Genomic DNA, 18,064 nt, shown 5'->3' on the forward strand with positions numbered 1-18,064 from the left:
CGATACAGCTATCGATGTTTTTCTCAATCAACCCTGAAGTTAGGCAGCCGTCTGTTCGTATAAGCAAATTAGTATTAAACTTTGAATAGTGCACGTTCACCAAATATAAGGATGAATAATCAATGCCGAGCTTGTGGGTCTGCCATGTATAACACCAAAGGCAGGAACCTGTTCCAGAAGAAGAACGCCAAACTGTTGTTGAACTTCAATTTGGTGACGAACAACCTAGCGGTAAGTTGCATCTAATAAGTAACAAAATATGATTTCACTGATTTCCATATGAAACGCAGCTGAAAAAGGATCCGCGCGTACCCAGCTGCATATGTGCATCTTGTGCAGAATCTCTGAATCGCGCAGTCATATTCCGAGCACGCGCCCTCGAGACTCAGGAGAACTTTCTGCAACAACGCGCGGGACTGCCAGAAAACGATCTGCCAACAGACGACGAAACTCCTGGCGAAACATCCAATTCAGAGGTGAAAGCGCAGGATGCCGACTCCCTGATTAGTAGTCTGGAAAATGAGCTAGGCGGTAAAACTGTACAAAAAATCCACAAATAGTTATTCTTTAAAGACATTTAATTTGTTGGATAATACTTCCAATGTGGATGACTATTTTACAAAAATTACTTTGGCTCCTGCCACCAAAAGTTTAGCAGGCTGGATCAGCTAAAAATTAACTTCGGCTTATTCAACATTAGCTTAACCGTAACCAACCACCATCCTGCTCTTTTCGCCAAAATAACAACGCTACCTACTTAATTCATGTCCAGCTCTCAGCCCGACAGATCTCCTTAAAAACCTTAACCCAAACAACATACAAAAAATCGTACTCTTCCTTAAGATATCCAACATGTACCACAAACTCTAAAAGCCCCTTTAAATACAATAATGCATAATAAGATAGCCAAAGCCATGTATCCAATAAATGTATAAACTACTCAATCAACTAGTTATTATTAGGTTAATTCACAACATTTGTCAATACACCACCACCATCAATAGCAATGTCCAACAACATAGCCCAAGGCCAAGGCCCTGCAGCCAGCTCTAAACCACCTTAGTTAGTTATCTCTCTCCATCTCTTACAATAATAATAACAATAATTTTACAAAAATACAAAAATAGACAAAGGTTTATAATATAAATTAAATTTTTTTTTTTATTAGATTCGATTACCTATTAAATTACAAAAAAACTTTTTATACAGGCAAATATGCTCCGGAATAAAGTTAAACTTTTCAGCGTGTAATTGTGCAGGCCTAATTTTGAAAGATTTTCCTTTTAAGTAATGTTTATTTCATGAAGATATCTACATTTTGTATTTCGCGCAGAACTTTAATTTAGCAAGCTGACATTAACAAAATCTGCACGAAATATTATATATGTATATGCACCTTGATATTTTCAAATACGTATCGATATATGTATATTACAAGCGTTTATTTTATCTCATAGAAGACGTAACTAAAGGGCCTCCGAATGAAGATCCTTCTCTGGCAAAAGGAACGGGTTAGGGCATCCACTACAACATTTTGAGTTAAATATTGAAACCCTACGTGGGATTTGTGGGTGCAGTAATCCTCTAGCTGCTTCATTTGGATGGTTAATGAGCCTGTCGTTGTATCGGCTGCTGTGATGGTTAATTTGATCGCCAACTTTTGGGATGAGGAGATCTTTTTTCAAGCATTGCGGTCCGAACAAACCACGGGGCACCTGTCATCGCCCTTAGAGCCTTAGCTTGCATGACTCTGATTTTATTCAGATGCGTCTTCAGTGCACATCCCCAGACTTGAATGGCGTATGTCCGTATAGGGATTATCATTGCCTTGTACAACAAGACTTTATTGCGTAGGGGAAGCTTACTTTTTGAGTTGATGAGCCAGTGCAACTTTTTAAGTTTGTTTTGACATTTGATGACTGTAGCTCTGCTGTGTGGTCCCCAGGTCAGGCTTTTATCAAAGTGGACACCGAGGTAGCAGAGAATAGCAGTATCATCACCGTAAGTGGCGACCAGGAAGTTGCTTGGGTTGTCGTGAGGTAACGGCATGTCACATGTAAATAATGTGTACAGGATTGGCCCAAGAACGCTGCCTTGCGGAACTCCAGCTTGTGACAATAAACGTTCTTTCTCGAAGAAATGATTTTATGACTGAATACTGTGGGGCGGGTAGTAGAATCTTTAGTTTGTATAAAAGTCCCTTGTGCCAGACTTTGTCAAAAGCTTGTTTTACGTCGAGAAACACCCCTGAACAATATTGCTTAGTTTCATAACCGTGGAGTATGTGTTGGGCCACTCTGTGAACTTGTTCCGGGGTCACGTGCTGTCTTCTGAAACCGAATTGGTGTGGTGGCATAGCTTCCTTGACGCAGCTTTCTGCCACCACTCTTTCGAATATCTTTGAGAAAACTGGCAGTAGGCTTATTGGTCTGTATGACTCCAGGGCTGACGTTGGTTTACCTGCCTTTAGTATCATCACAATCAGTGCACACTTCCATTGTAAAGTCCAACTAGATACATAATTCCCTCGCGTGGAAGCAGTTTTGCGATGCGGGTATCTATTAAGTCGTGCCCAGGAGCTTTATTGTTCAGAAGGGCTTTTATTTCCGCTTCAGCGGGCGAAACTGGCAGGGTTGGTATCGACATCTGTAGGGGCGCTTCTGAGTACCAGGAGACTGCTCGCGTGTGATCGGCTGGAGTGAATCTAGTCTCCATATTTCTAGCGAACGCTTCTGCTTTTTCCAAGTCAGACTTAACCCAGGTACCGTTGTCGTTTCTTATAGGAAAGCTGCACAGTGGCTGCCTCTTGATGCCACGGGAGAGAAGAGTTTCCAGAGATTGACCTGGCCACTTTCGGTTGTAACGGCTCTGTTTTGATCAGCGAGGGCCTTTTGAAAGTTTCTGCTTGCTCTGTGCATCTGAGCTTTAATGTCTGGGTCGTGAGCTCTAATGTAAGCTTTCCTTAATCTTCTCCTGCTACGCACAAGGTGGTTCTGCAGAGAGAGCTGAGCGCATTTCAATGAGAAGCGGTAAGTGATCGGAAGGAAGGTCGAAGTTCGCTTGTGCGTGCAGGAATCTATGGGGAACGCCTTTGTAGATAGCGAAATCCAGGGCACTAGGGCCTTGCCAGTGGCATGAATGTTGGCTCCACTTGAGATTATATAGTTGTGGGCTAGTTATATGTGATTTCGCGGCTTCTAGGGCAGGAGCGAGGGTTTCCCCACCATTGGTGGTTCGCATTCCAGTCCCCCAGTTCCAGCTGCAATGTATTTTGGATCAAAACTAGATAATAAAGAGCGGAACTGAGAGCTTGTCCATAAGGTAGCAGGAGGACAAGTAACTTGAAGAAGTAGGGTTTTGACCACTTGGTGGACTGCATTCAGTTGAGTGGGGTTTTCTTTTTGGGATACTTCCAGCTACAGGAGCTCCGCTGTCCTGCCAGGGAACATGAGGGTTAGCAGTTGGCTGTGGGCATGGTTTTGGACATTGTTTTGTGAACCTTCCGAGAGTCTTTGACAAGGGACTTTGATGAACGTTATTCCATTTTAGTGACAGGTAGATTTGGGTCGCGCGCCTAATAGTTTTCGCACAAGTTAGACGATAGAGTTGTTGTTTATTGTTGCCACTGTAGTGGGCTTGTCCGTTTTTATTGCTTTTGCACAGTCTTTCACAGCGATGTTGGGACGCGTCCGTATTCAACGAGAGCATGATCGAGACTCGCCATTTCCCTATAATTTGCAATCTATTTGCACATATGTATCTTGGCGATGGCGAGAGCGACGGCAAATGCCATTTGTATTTACAAAATAATTGTGCAGTTTCGCGCGGCGATATTATCGATACAGCTATCGATGTTTTTCTCAATCAACCCTGAAGTTAGACAGCCGTGTGTTCGTATAAGCAAATTAGTATTAAACTTTGAATAGTGCACGTTCACCAAATATAAGGATGAATAATCAATGCCGAGCTTGTGGGTCTGCCGTGTATAACACCAAAGACAGGAACCTGTTCCAGAAGCAGAACGCCAAACTGTTGTTGAACTTCAATTTGGTGACTAACAACTCGGTAAGTTGCATCTAATAAGTAACAAAATATGATTTCACTGATTTCCATATGAAACGCAGCTGAAAAAGGATCCGCGCCTACCCAGCTGCTTATGTGCTTCTTGTGTAGAATATCTTAATCGCGCAGACATATTCCGAGCACGCTTCCTCGAGACTCAGGAGAACTTGCTGCAACAACGCGCGGGACTGCCAGAAAACGATCTGCCAACAGACGACGAAACTCCTGGCGAAACATCCAATTCAGAGGTGAAAGCGCAGGATGCCGACTCCCTGATGAGTGGTCTGGAAAATGAGCTAGGCGGTAAAACTGGTTTCGACGGGACTGACGCCTATGAGACGGCGCAGGTTGCTGATTCACTGATTACGAGTCTGCAAAAGGACTCGGGACACGAAAAGAAGAAGAGCAGTATTACCGAAAATATCATCAAAGCTCCAAAACAATTGGCCGATAACTCCACCTTCAGATCCTCTCCATCCACTACTCCAACCTCCAGATCCCCTCTATCCACTACTCCAACCTCCAGTTCTACTCGACCCTCTCGTCTAACCTCCAAAAATGCCGCTCAATCTGACAAACGCCATCCTTTGCCCAAGAAAATCCTCAAGCGACGAAGCTGCACAATGAATAAGCTCAAATGCAAGTACGTATGAACTGAAATTCGAATGCTGTTTATTCAATTTCATATAATGATCGATCAACGATTTCCTCTAGATTTTGCGAGCAAACCTTTGTAAGCCCCTTTGAGCTCAGTTGCCACATGCGATCGCACACGGCGGAGACATCATGCAAGTGTTCATACTGTGACCGAGCGTTTTCAACTAAGGGAAACACCATCCGTCATGAGAGGTAAGAGATCGAAACGATTGGAGGCTAGTACTGAGTTTGTTGTATCTTGCAGAACCCATACAAGGCAGGCGGCGTTTGTCTGCCCAACTTGTGACATGTCCTTCACCCTTGCTACTGTGCTGAAGAGACATATTAGTCTTTACCACACTCAAATGAGCATGTCATTTTAACTCCAAAGAATGCATTGATCCATTCGCGAAGTAAGCTTCTGATACCATTACTTATAATGTGCCTTTATTAATGAATCTTTTGTATAAATAACGTTATGGACGAGTAAGTAATTGCATATTCATGTGGTTGGGACTCAGATTCGCTGGGTGGGATCGCGCGCTGCAAGGGCAGGACACTGGAGTTACCTGTCCCAAGATCTGTAGCTGCGACTTTTTATAAAGGCCTCGCTGAAGACCCTACAGGAACAGCTTTGAGGTCTGTTACTTGAGCTGTCCGAAGTGCGAACATACGCTGACGTTATGTAGATGGTAGCTTGGGAATGCCTCGCAATAGACCCACGAGCTGTCGATGCTTCTACGATTTGGTGTATTGGGACGACCCCATGCTAGTGGTGATCGATTGTGAGTCCTGATCTTCTCATAGAGCCAGCTGGCTTTCGAGAAAGCGTAGCATCCAATTTTTAAATTGACTTCTGCCTCTCCTCCAAGACGTATTCCATCCAGATGAGGTAGAAGACTTCTACAAGCGTAGCAGAAAAAGCACCTCGTGGCAAGCAGAGGTGTGGAACACTTGGTGGCACGGCACAGCCCTTGTGCAGTGGGGCACTGCATCTACAAGGCCATGTGTAGGCACAGATGGCAAATGAATTGAATGTGATTTGGGTCCATTGATCGCTTGTCTGGAAAGGAACAGAGACTAGATAATAGATATTGATCAAGTGTTAAATTTAAGTTGACTTTTTGTACAGGGTGTATTCATGTGTTTAATGGTTTATCTCCATTCTTCTCTGGATATGAACAGTCTTAAATCTGGTTTAAATATTTAATTGGTAGGAATTATTTTTTTACAAATTAATCGTTTTTATTCCAAATATTCTGAATTCCGATTCAAGGACTTCAGTAACAAACAACAAATAGCAATAGAAATATTTTTGGTGTTTAATTTTGTGTGTCATTGAGTCGGAGGACAGTAGGGCCTGAGCCGAAAAAAGGTGGCAAAAATCAAAGAATTTGTTGAGTGCCTTGGATAATATGAATATACACATCTGATGGAGAATTTTGAAGAGCTCTCAAAATCGGAACCGCTTAATTGACAACCTCGCAAGACAAACGGCCAAAAAAACCCGCCAAACCAAATCATGTATTGACCGATTTTCGTGTGACGTTTCGTCAGTTAAATCGATTCAAAAGACAAATGGTTTTAGAAGCACAAAACGCCCTTTCAACCGTAGGTAAAGGAATATTCAAAGAGCAGGTACAAAAAATATCTCGAGAAAATAACGGAAAAGTTAGATCCATATACTACATCCGTACATCCATATATTGTATCTATTGGAAATTTAATGTACAAAAAATCCACAAATAGTTATTCTTTAAAGACATTTAATTTGTTGGATAATACTTCCAATGTGGATGACTATTTTACAAAAATTACTTTGGCTCCTGCCACCAAAAGTTTAGCAGGCTGGATCAGCTAAAAATTAACTTCGGCTTATTCAACATTAGCTTAACCGTAACCAACCACCATCCTGCTCTTTTCGCCAAAATAACAACGCTACCTACTTAATTCATGTCCAGCTCTCACCCGACAGATCTCCTTAAAAACCTTAACCCAAACAACATACAAAAAATCGTACGTAAATAAGATAGCCAAAACCATGTATCCAATAAATGTATAAACTACTCGATCAACTAATTATTATTAGGTTAATTCACAACATTTGTCAATACACCACCACCATCAATAGCAATGTCCAACAACATAGCCCAAGGCCAAGGCCCTGCAGCCAGCTCTAAACCACCTTAGTTAGTTATCTCTCTCCATCTCTTACAATAATAATAACAATAATTTTACAAAAATACAAAAATAGACAAAGGCTTATAATATAAATTTAATTTTTTTTTATTAGATTCGATTACCTATTAAATTACAAAAAAAACTTTTTATACAGGCAAATATGCTCCGGAATAAAGTTAAACTTTTCAGCGTGTAATTGTGCAGGCCTAATTTTGAAAGATTTTCCTTTTAAGTAATGTTTATTTCATGAAGATATCTACATTTTGTATTTCGCGCAGAACTTTAATTTAGCAAGCTGACATTAACAAAATCTGCACGAAATATTATATATGTATATGCACCTTGATATTTTCAAATACGTATCGATATATGTATATTACAAGCGTTTATTTTATCTCATAGAAGACGTAACTAAAGGGCCTCCGAATGAAGATCCTTCTCTGGCAAAAGGAACGGGTTAGGGCATCCACTACAACATTTTGAGTTAAATATTGAAACCCTACGTGGGATTTGTGGGTGCAGTAATCCTCTAGCTGCTTCATTTGGATGGTTAATGAGCCTGTCGTTGTATCGGCTGCTGTGATGGTTAATTTGATCGCCAACTTTTGGGATGAGGAGATCTTTTTTCAAGCATTGCGGTCCGAACAAACCACGGGGCACCTGTCATCGCCCTTAGAGCCTTAGCTTGTATGACTCTGATTTTATTCAGATGCGTCTTCAGTGCACATCCCCAGACTTGAATGGCGTATGTCCGTATAGGGATTATCATTGCCTTGTACAACAAGACTTTATTGCGTAGGGGAAGCTTACTTTTTGAGTTGATGAGCCAGTGCAACTTTTTAAGTTTGTTTTGACATTTGATGACTGTAGCTCTGCTGTGTGGTCCCCAGGTAAGGCTTTTATCAAAGTGGACACCGAGGTAGCAGAGAATAGCAGTATCATCACCGTAAGTGGCGACCAGGAAGTTGCTTGGGTTGTCGTGAGGTAACGGCATGTCACATGTAAATAATGTGTACAGGATTGGCCCAAGAACGCTGCCTTGCGGAACTCCAGCTTGTGACAATAAACGTTCTTTCTCGAAGAAATGATTTTATGACTGAATACTGTGGGGCGGGTAGTAGAATCTTTAGTTTGTATAAAAGTCCCTTGTGCCAGACTTTGTCAAAAGCTTGTTTTACGTCGAGAAACACCCCTGAACAATATTGCTTAGTTTCATAACCGTGGAGTATGTGTTGGGCCACTCTGTGAACTTGTTCCGGGGTCACGTGCTGTCTTCTGAAACCGAATTGGTGTGGTGGCATAGCTTCCTTGACGCAGCTTTCTGCCACCACTCTTTCGAATATCTTTGAGAAAACTGGCAGTAGGCTTATTGGTCTGTATGACTCCAGGGCTGACGATGGTTTACCTGCCTTTAGTATCATCACAATCAGTGCACACTTCCATTGTAAAGTCCAACTAGATACATAATTCCCTCGCGTGGAAGCAGTTTTGCGATGCGGGTATCTATTAAGTCGTGCCCAGGAGCTTTATTGTTCAGAAGGGCTTTTATTTCCGCTTCAGCGGGCGAAACTGGCAGGGTTGGTATCGACATCTGTAGGGGCGCTTCTGAGTACCAGGAGACTGCTCGCGTGTGATCCTGAGGTGCTACATCGGCTGGAGTGAATCTAGTCTCCGTATTTCTAGCGAACGCTTCTGCTTTTTCCAAGTCAGACTTAACCCAGGTACCGTTGTCGTTTCTTATAGGAAAGCTGCACAGTGGCTGCCTCTTGATGCCACGGGAGAGAAGAGTTTCCAGAGATTGACCTGGCCACTTTCGGTTGTAACGGCTCTGTTTTGATCAGCGAGGGCCTTTTGAAAGTTTCTGCTTGCTCTGTGCATCTGAGCTTTAATGTCTGGGTCGTGAGCTCTAATGTAAGCTTTCCTTAATCTTCTCCTGCTACGCACAAGGTGGTTCTGCAGAGAGAGCTGCTTCCTGGATGAGTCGACAGGGGATGAGCGCATTTCAATGAGAAGCGGTAAGTGATCGGAAGGAAGGTCGAAGTTCGCTTGTACGTGCAGGAATCTATGGGGAACGCCTTTGTGGATAGCGAAATCCAGGGCACTAGGGCCTTGCCAGTGGCATGAATGTTGGCTCCACTTGAGATTATATAGTTGTGGGCTAGTTATATGTGATTTCGCGGCTTCTAGGGCAGGAGCGAGGGTTTCCCCACCATTGGTGGTTCGCATTCCAGTCCCCCAGTTCCAGCTGCAATGTATTTTGGATCAAAACTAGATAATAAAGAGCGGAACTGAGAGCTTGTCCATAAGGTAGCAGGAGGACAAGTAACTTGAAGAAGTAGGGTTTTGACCACTTGGTGGACTGCATTCAGTTGAGTGGGGTTTTCTTTTTGGGATACTTCCAGCTACAGGAGCTCCGCTGTCCTGCCAGGGAACATGAGGGTTAGCAGTTGGCTGTGGGCATGGTTTTGGACATTGTTTTGTGAACCTTCCGAGAGTCTTTAACAAGGGACTTTGATGAACGTTATTCCATTTTAGTGACAGGTAGATTTGGGTCGCGCGTCTAACAGTTTTCGCACAAGTTAGACGATAGAGTTGTTGTTTATTGTTGCCACTGTAGTGGGCTTGTCCGTTTTTATTGCTTTTGCACAGTCTTTCACAGCGATGTTGGGACGCGTCCGTATTCAACGAGAGCATGATCGAGACTCGCCATTTCCCTATAATTTGCAATCTATTTGCACATATCTTGGCGATGGCGAGAGCGACGGCAAATGCCATTTGTATTTACAAAATAATTGTGCAGTTTCGCGCGGCGATATTATCGATACAGCTATCGATGTTTTTCTCAATCAACCCTGAAGTTAGGCAGCCGTCTGTTCGTATAAGCAAATTAGTATTAAACTTTGAATAGTGCACGTTCACCAAATATAAGGATGAATAATCAATGCCGAGCTTGTGGGTCTGCCATGTATAACACCAAAGGCAGGAACCTGTTCCAGAAGAAGAACGCCAAACTGTTGTTGAACTTCAATTTGGTGACGAACAACCTAGCGGTAAGTTGCATCTAATAAGTAACAAAATATGATTTCACTGATTTCCATATGAAACGCAGCTGAAAAAGGATCCGCGCGTACCCAGCTGCATATGTGCATCTTGTGCAGAATCTCTGAATCGCGCAGTCATATTCCGAGCACGCGCCCTCGAGACTCAGGAGAACTTGCTGCAACAACGCGCGGGACTGCCAGAAAACGATCTGCCAACAGACGACGAAACTCCTGGCGAAACATCCAATTCAGAGGTGAAAGCGCAGGATGCCGACTCCCTGATGAGTGGTCTGGAAAATGAGCTAGGCGGTAAAACTGGTTTCGACGGGACTGACGCCTATGAGACGGCGCAGGTTGCTGATTCACTGATTACGAGTCTGCAAAAGGACTCGGGACACGAAAAGAAGAAGAGCAGTATTACCGAAAATATCATCAAAGCTCCAAAACAATTGGCCGATAACTCCACCTTCAGATCCTCTCCATCCACTACTCCAACCTCCAGATCCCCTCTATCCACTACTCCAACCTCCAGTTCTACTCGACCCTCTCGTCTAACCTCCAAAAATGCCGCTCAATCTGACAAACGCCATCCTTTGCCCAAGAAAATCCTCAAGCGACGAAGCTGCACAATGAATAAGCTCAAATGCAAGTACGTATGAACTGAAATTCGAATGCTGTTTATTCAATTTCATATAATGATCGATCAACGATTTCCTCTAGATTTTGCGAGCAAACCTTTGTAAGCCCCTTTGAGCTCAGTTGCCACATGCGATCGCACACGGCGGAGACATCATGCAAGTGTTCATACTGTGACCGAGCGTTTTCAACTAAGGGAAACACCATCCGTCATGAGAGGTAAGAGATCGAAACGATTGGAGGCTAGTACTGAGTTTGTTGTATCTTGCAGAACCCATACAAGGCAGGCGGCGTTTGTCTGCCCAACTTGTGACATGTCCTTCACCCTTGCTACTGTGCTGAAGAGACATATTAGTCTTTACCACACTCAAATGAGCATGTCATTTTAACTCCAAAGAATGCATTGATCCATTCGCGAAGTAAGCTTTTGATACCATTACTTATAATGTGCCTTTATTAATGAATCTTTTGTATAAATAACGTTATGGACGAGTAAGTAATTGCATATTCATGTGGTTGGGACTCAGATTCGCTGGGTGGGATCGCGCGCTGCAAGGGCAGGACACTGGAGTTACCTGTCCCAAGATCTGTAGCTGCGACTTTTTATAAAGGCCTCGCTGAAGACCCTACAGGAACAGCTTTGAGGTCTGTTACTTGAGCTGTCCGAAGTGCGAACATACGCTGACGTTATGTAGATGGTAGCTTGGGAATGCCTCGCAATAGACCCACGAGCTGTCGATGCTTCTACGATTTGGTGTATTGGGACGACCCCATGCTAGTGGTGATCGATTGTGAGTCCTGATCTTCTCATAGAGCCAGCTGGCTTTCGAGAAAGCGTAGCATCCAATTTTTAAATTGACTTCTGCCTCTCCTCCAAGACGTATTCCATCCAGATGAGGTAGAAGACTTCTACAAGCGTAGCAGAAAAAGCACCTCGTGGCAAGCAGAGGTGTGGAACACTTGGTGGCACGGCACAGCCCTTGTGCAGTGGGGCACTGCATCTACAAGGCCATGTGTAGGCACAGATGGCAAATGAATTGAATGTGATTTGGGTCCATTGATCGCTTGTCTGGAAAGGAACAGAGACTAGATAATAGATATTGATCAAGTGTTAAATTTAAGTTGACTTTTTGTACAGGGTGTATTCATGTGTTTAATGGTTTATCTCCATTCTTCTCTGGATATGAACAGTCTTAAATCTGGTTTAAATATTTAATTGGTAGGAATTATTTTTTTACAAATTAATCGTTTTTATTCCAAATATTCTGAATTCCGATTCAAGGACTTCAGTAACAAACAACAAATAGCAATAGAAATATTTTTGGTGTTTAATTTTGTGTGTCATTGAGTCGGAGGACAGTAGGGCCTGAGCCGAAAAAAGGTGGCAAAAATCAAAGAATTTGTTGAGTGCCTTGGATAATATGAATATACGCATCTGATGGAGAATTTTGAAGAGCTCTCAAAATCGGAACCGCTTAATTGACAACCTCGCAAGACAAACGGCCAAAAAAACCCGCCAAACCAAATCATGTATTGACCGATTTTCGTGTGACGTTTCGTCAGTTAAATCGATTCAAAAGACAAATGGTTTTAGAAGCACAAAACGCCCTTTCAACCGTAGGTAAAGGAATATTCAAAGAGCAGGTACAAAAAATATCTCGAGAAAATAACGGAAAAGTTAGATCCATATACTACATCCGTACATCCATATATTTTATCTATTGGAAATTTAATGTACAAAAAATCCACAAATAGTTATTCTTTAAAGACATTTAATTTGTTGGATAATACTTCCAATGTGGATGACTATTTTACAAAAATTACTTTGGCTCCTGCCACCAAAAGTTTAGCAGGCTGGATCAGCTAAAAATTAACTTCGGCTTATTCAACATTAGCTTAACCGTAACCAACCACCATCCTGCTCTTTTCGCCAAAATAACAACGCTACCTACTTAATTCATGTCCAGCTCTCACCCGACAGATCTCCTTAAAAACCTTAACCCAAACAACATACAAAAAATCGTACGTAAATAAGATAGCCAAAACCATGTATCCAATAAATGTATAAACTACTCGATCAACTAGTTATTATTAGGTTAATTCACAACATTTGTCAATACACCACCACCATCAATAGCAATGTCCAACAACATAGCCCAAGGCCAAGGCCCTGCAGCCAGCTCTAAACCACCTTAGTTAGTTATCTCTCTCCATCTCTTACAATAATAATAACAATAATTTTACAAAAATACAAAAATAGACAAAGGCTTATAATATAAATTTAATTTTTTTTTATTAGATTCGATTACCTATTAAATTACAAAAAAAACTTTTTATACAGGCAAATATGCTCCGGAATAAAGTTAAACTTTTCAGCGTGTAATTGTGCAGGCCTAATTTTGAAAGATTTTCCTTTTAAGTAATGTTTATTTCATGAAGATATCTACATTTTGTATTTCGCGCAGAACTTTAATTTAGCAAGCTGACATTAACAAAATCTGCACGAAATATTATATATGTATATGCACCTTGATATTTTCAAATACGTATCGATATATGTATATTACAAGCGTTTATTTTATCTCATAGAAGACGTAACTAAAGGGCCTCCGAATGAAGATCCTTCTCTGGCAAAAGGAACGGGTTAGGGCATCCACTACAACATTTTGAGTTAAATATTGAAACCCTACGTGGGATTTGTGGGTGCAGTAATCCTCTAGCTGCTTCATTTGGATGGTTAATGAGCCTGTCGTTGTATCGGCTGCTGTGATGGTTAATTTGATCGCCAACTTTTGGGATGAGGAGATCTTTTTTCAAGCATTGCGGTCCGAACAAACCACGGGGCACCTGTCATCGCCCTTAGAGCCTTAGCTTGCATGACTCTGATTTTATTCAGATGCGTCTTCAGTGCACATCCCCAGACTTGAATGGCGTATGTCCGTATAGGGATTATCATTGCCTTGTACAACAAGACTTTATTGCGTAGGGGAAGCTTACTTTTTGAGTTGATGAGCCAGTGCAACTTTTTAAGTTTGTTTTGACATTTGATGACTGTAGCTCTGCTGTGTGGTCCCCAGGTAAGGCTTTTATCAAAGTGGACACCGAGGTAGCAGAGAATAGCAGTATCATCACCGTAAGTGGCGACCAGGAAGTTGCTTGGGTTGTCGTGAGGTAACGGCATGTCACATGTAAATAATGTGTACAGGATTGGCCCAAGAACGCTGCCTTGCGGAACTCCAGCTTGTGACAATAAACGTTCTTTCTCGAAGAAATGATTTTATGACTGAATACTGTGGGGCGGGTAGTAGAATCTTTAGTTTGTATAAAAGTCCCTTGTGCCAGACTTTGTCAAAAGCTTGTTTTACGTCGAGAAACACCCCTGAACAATATTGCTTAGTTTCATAACCGTGGAGTATGTGTTGGGCCACTCTGTGAACTTGTTCCGGGGTCACGTGCTGTCTTCTGAAACCGAATTGGTGTGGTGGCATAGCTTCCTTGACGCAGCTTTCTGCCACCACTCTTTCGAATATCTTTGAGAAAACTGGCAGTAGGCTTATTGGTCTGTATGACTCCAGGGCTGACGTTGGTTTACCTGCCTTTAGTATCATCACAATCAGTGCACACTTCCATTGTAAAGTCCAACTAGATACATAATTCCCTCGCGTGGAAGCAGTTTTGCGATGCGGGTATCTATTAAGTCGTGCCCAGGAGCTTTATTGTTCAGAAGGGCTTTTATTTCCGCTTCAGCGGGCGAAACTGGCAGGGTTGGTATCGACATCTGTAGGGGCGCTTCTGAGTACCAGGAGACTGCTCGCGTGTGATCGGCTGGAGTGAATCTAGTCTCCATATTTCTAGCGAACGCTTCTGCTTTTTCCAAGTCAGACTTAACCCAGGTACCGTTGTCGTTTCTTATAGGAAAGCTGCACAGTGGCTGCCTCTTGATGCCACGGGAGAGAAGAGTTTCCAGAGATTGACCTGGCCACTTTCGGTTGTAACGGCTCTGTTTTGATCAGCGAGGGCCTTTTGAAAGTTTCTGCTTGCTCTGTGCATCTGAGCTTTAATGTCTGGGTCGTGAGCTCTAATGTAAGCTTTCCTTAATCTTCTCCTGCTACGCACAAGGTGGTTCTGCAGAGAGAGCTGAGCGCATTTCAATGAGAAGCGGTAAGTGATCGGAAGGAAGGTCGAAGTTCGCTTGTGCGTGCAGGAATCTATGGGGAACGCCTTTGTAGATAGCGAAATCCAGGGCACTAGGGCCTTGCCAGTGGCATGAATGTTGGCTCCACTTGAGATTATATAGTTGTGGGCTAGTTATATGTGATTTCGCGGCTTCTAGGGCAGGAGCGAGGGTTTCCCCACCATTGGTGGTTCGCATTCCAGTCCCCCAGTTCCAGCTGCAATGTATTTTGGATCAAAACTAGATAATAAAGAGCGGAACTGAGAGCTTGTCCATAAGGTAGCAGGAGGACAAGTAACTTGAAGAAGTAGGGTTTTGACCACTTGGTGGACTGCATTCAGTTGAGTGGGGTTTTCTTTTTGGGATACTTCCAGCTACAGGAGCTCCGCTGTCCTGCCAGGGAACATGAGGGTTAGCAGTTGGCTGTGGGCATGGTTTTGGACATTGTTTTGTGAACCTTCCGAGAGTCTTTGACAAGGGACTTTGATGAACGTTATTCCATTTTAGTGACAGGTAGATTTGGGTCGCGCGCCTAATAGTTTTCGCACAAGTTAGACGATAGAGTTGTTGTTTATTGTTGCCACTGTAGTGGGCTTGTCCGTTTTTATTGCTTTTGCACAGTCTTTCACAGCGATGTTGGGACGCGTCCGTATTCAACGAGAGCATGATCGAGACTCGCCATTTCCCTATAATTTGCAATCTATTTGCACATATCTTGGCGATGGCGAGAGCGACGGCAAATGCCATTTGTATTTACAAAATAATTGTGCAGTTTCGCGCGGCGATATTATCGATACAGCTATCGATGTTTTTCTCAAACAACCCTGAAGTTAGACAGACGTGTGTTCGTATAAGCAAATTAGTATTAAAGTTTGAATAGTGCACGTTCACCAAATATAAGGATGAATAATCAATGCCGAGCTTGTGGGTCTGCCGTGTATAACACCAAGGGCAGGAACCTGTTCCAGAAGCAGAACGCCAAACTGTTGTTGAACTTCAATTTGGTGACTAACAACTCGGTAAGTTGCATCTAATAAGTAACAAAATATGATTTCACTGATTTCCATATGAAACGCAGCTGAAAAAGGATCCGCGCCTACCCAGCTGCTTATGTGCTTCTTGTGTAGAATATCTTAATCGCGCAGACATATTCCGAGCACGCTTCCTCGAGACTCAGGAGAACTTGCTGCAACAACGCGCGGGACTGCCAGAAAACGATCTGCCAACAGACGACGAAACTCCTGGCGAAACATCCAATTCAGAGGTGAAAGCGCAGGATGCCGACTCCCTGATGAGTGGTCTGGAAAATGAGCTAGGCGGTAAAACTGGTTTCGACGGGACTGACGCCTATGAGACGGCGCAGGTTGCTGATTCACTGATTACGAGTCTGCAAAAGGACTCGGGACACGAAAAGAAGAAGAGCAGTATTACTGAAAATATCATCAAAGCTCCAAAACAATTGGCCGATAACTCCACCTTCAGATCCTCTCCATCCACTACTCCAACCTCCAGATCCCCTCTATCCACTACTCCAACCTCCAGTTCTACTCGACCCTCTCGTCTAACCTCCAAAAATGCCGCTCAATCTGACAAACGCCATCCTTTGCCCAAGAAAATCCTCAAGCGACGAAGCTGCACAATGAATAAGCTCAAATGCAAGTACGTATGAACTGAAATTCGAATGCTGTTTATTCAATTTCATATAATGATCGATCAACGATTTCCTCTAGATTTTGCGAGCAAACCTTTGTAAGCCCCTTTGAGCTCAGTTGCCACATGCGATCGCACACGGCGGAGACATCATGCAAGTGTTCATACTGTGACCGAGCGTTTTCAACTAAGGGAAACACCATCCGTCATGAGAGGTAAGAGATCGAAACGATTGGAGGCTAGTACTGAGTTTGTTGTATCTTGCAGAACCCATACAAGGCAGGCGGCGTTTGTCTGCCCAACTTGTGACATGTCCTTCACCCTTGCTACTGTGCTGAAGAGACATATTAGTCTTTACCACACTCAAATGAGCATGTCATTTTAACTCCAAAGAATGCATTGATCCATTCGCGAAGTAAGCTTTTGATACCATTACTTATAATGTGCCTTTATTAATGAATCTTTTGTATAAATAACGTTATGGACGAGTAAGTAATTGCATATTCATGTGGTTGGGACTCAGATTCGCTGGGTGGGATCGCGCGCTGCAAGGGCAGGACACTGGAGTTACCTGTCCCAAGATCTGTAGCTGCGACTTTTTATAAAGGCCTCGCTGAAGACCCTACAGGAACAGCTTTGAGGTCTGTTACTTGAGCTGTCCGAAGTGCGAACATACGCTGACGTTATGTAGATGGTAGCTTGGGAATGCCTCGCAATAGACCCACGAGCTGTCGATGCTTCTACGATTTGGTGTATTGGGACGACCCCATGCTAGTGGTGATCGATTGTGAGTCCTGATCTTCTCATAGAGCCAGCTGGCTTTCGAGAAAGCGTAGCATCCAATTTTTAAATTGACTTCTGCCTCTCCTCCAAGACGTATTCCATCCAGATGAGGTAGAAGACTTCTACAAGCGTAGCAGAAAAAGCACCTCGTGGCAAGCAGAGGTGTGGAACACTTGGTGGCACGGCACAGCCCTTGTGCAGTGGGGCACTGCATCTACAAGGCCATGTGTAGGCACAGATGGCAAATGAATTGAATGTGATTTGGGTCCATTGATCGCTTGTCTGGAAAGGAACAGAGACTAGATAATAGATATTGATCAAGTGTTAAATTTAAGTTGACTTTTTGTACAGGGTGTATTCATGTGTTTAATGGTTTATCTCCATTCTTCTCTGGATATGAACAGTCTTAAATCTGGTTTAAATATTTAATTGGTAGGAATTATTTTTTTACAAATTAATCGTTTTTATTCCAAATATTCTGAATTCCGATTCAAGGACTTCAGTAACAAACAACAAATAGCAATAGAAATATTTTTGGTGTTTAATTTTGTGTGTCATTGAGTCGGAGGACAGTAGGGCCTGAGCCGAAAAAAGGTGGCAAAAATCAAAGAATTTGTTGAGTGCCTTGGATAATATGAATATACGCATCTGATGGAGAATTTTGAAGAGCTCTCAAAATCGGAACCGCTTAATTGACAACCTCGCAAGACAAACGGCCAAAAAAACCCGCCAAACCAAATCATGTATTGACCGATTTTCGTGTGACGTTTCGTCAGTTAAATCGATTCAAAAGACAAATGGTTTTAGAAGCACAAAACGCCCTTTCAACCGTAGGTAAAGGAATATTCAAAGAGCAGGTACAAAAAATATCTCGAGAAAATAACGGAAAAGTTAGATCCAA

General features: G+C 42.8%; 3 protein-coding genes across 5 annotated transcripts; all 3 read left to right on the forward strand.

Annotated features, from left to right (window-relative positions):
* Positions 1–40: 40 nt before the first annotated feature.
* Positions 41–16,807, forward strand: LOC26532315 (transcription factor Ouib-like). Of its 2 annotated transcripts, XM_033383562.1 has the most exons (5): positions 41–231; positions 291–500; positions 16,019–16,389; positions 16,461–16,595; positions 16,648–16,803. In XM_033383562.1, exons 1-5 carry the CDS (start codon positions 112–114, stop codon positions 16,763–16,765), a joined length of 954 nt encoding a protein of 317 aa, XP_033239453.1. In that variant the 5' UTR covers positions 41–111; the 3' UTR covers positions 16,766–16,803. The 2 variants fall into 2 exon arrangements, with proteins under 2 accessions (XP_033239453.1, XP_033239454.1); XM_033383563.1 differs by lacking the exons at positions 41–231; positions 291–500 and adding an exon at positions 15,591–15,749 and having other exon boundaries at positions 15,809–16,389; positions 16,648–16,807.
* On the forward strand, positions 3,870–5,188 carry LOC117184743 (zinc finger protein 443-like). Its single transcript, XM_033383564.1, has 4 exons — positions 3,870–4,065; positions 4,125–4,705; positions 4,777–4,911; positions 4,964–5,188. Exons 1-4 carry the CDS (start codon positions 3,949–3,951, stop codon positions 5,079–5,081), a joined length of 951 nt encoding a protein of 316 aa, XP_033239455.1. The 5' UTR covers positions 3,870–3,948; the 3' UTR covers positions 5,082–5,188.
* LOC6901963 (zinc finger protein 443-like) lies at positions 9,738–12,637 on the forward strand. Of its 2 annotated transcripts, XM_033383560.1 has the most exons (4): positions 9,741–9,929; positions 9,989–10,569; positions 10,641–10,775; positions 10,828–10,981. In XM_033383560.1, exons 1-4 carry the CDS (start codon positions 9,810–9,812, stop codon positions 10,943–10,945), a joined length of 954 nt encoding a protein of 317 aa, XP_033239451.1. In that variant the 5' UTR covers positions 9,741–9,809; the 3' UTR covers positions 10,946–10,981. The 2 variants fall into 2 exon arrangements, with proteins under 2 accessions (XP_033239452.1, XP_033239451.1); XM_033383561.1 differs by lacking the exons at positions 10,641–10,775; positions 10,828–10,981 and adding an exon at positions 12,292–12,637 and having other exon boundaries at positions 9,738–9,929; positions 9,989–10,238.
* Positions 16,808–18,064: the final 1,257 nt, after the last annotated feature.

Source organism: Drosophila pseudoobscura, chromosome X (genome assembly GCF_009870125.1).
Source record: "Drosophila pseudoobscura strain MV-25-SWS-2005 chromosome X, UCI_Dpse_MV25, whole genome shotgun sequence".
NCBI classification, from domain to species: domain Eukaryota; kingdom Metazoa; phylum Arthropoda; class Insecta; order Diptera; family Drosophilidae; genus Drosophila; species Drosophila pseudoobscura.

Bases quoted from the DNA above. Each gene is read 5' to 3' on its own strand.
- LOC26532315 (XM_033383562.1), top strand. From the start codon at position 112: ATGAATAATCAATGCCGAGCTTGTGGGTCTGCCATGTATAACACCAAA. The intron at 501-16,018 runs CTGATTAGTAGT...GATGCCGACTCC, and splicing joins AAGCGCAGGATGCCGACTCC to CTGATGAGTGGTCTGGAAAA. The intron at 16,596-16,647 runs GTAAGAGATCGA...TGTATCTTGCAG, and splicing joins AACACCATCCGTCATGAGAG to AACCCATACAAGGCAGGCGG.
- LOC117184743 (XM_033383564.1), top strand. From the start codon at position 3,949: ATGAATAATCAATGCCGAGCTTGTGGGTCTGCCGTGTATAACACCAAA. The intron at 4,706-4,776 runs GTACGTATGAAC...GATTTCCTCTAG, and splicing joins ATGAATAAGCTCAAATGCAA to ATTTTGCGAGCAAACCTTTG. The intron at 4,912-4,963 runs GTAAGAGATCGA...TGTATCTTGCAG, and splicing joins AACACCATCCGTCATGAGAG to AACCCATACAAGGCAGGCGG.
- LOC6901963 (XM_033383560.1), top strand. From the start codon at position 9,810: ATGAATAATCAATGCCGAGCTTGTGGGTCTGCCATGTATAACACCAAA. The intron at 10,570-10,640 runs GTACGTATGAAC...GATTTCCTCTAG, and splicing joins ATGAATAAGCTCAAATGCAA to ATTTTGCGAGCAAACCTTTG. The intron at 10,776-10,827 runs GTAAGAGATCGA...TGTATCTTGCAG, and splicing joins AACACCATCCGTCATGAGAG to AACCCATACAAGGCAGGCGG.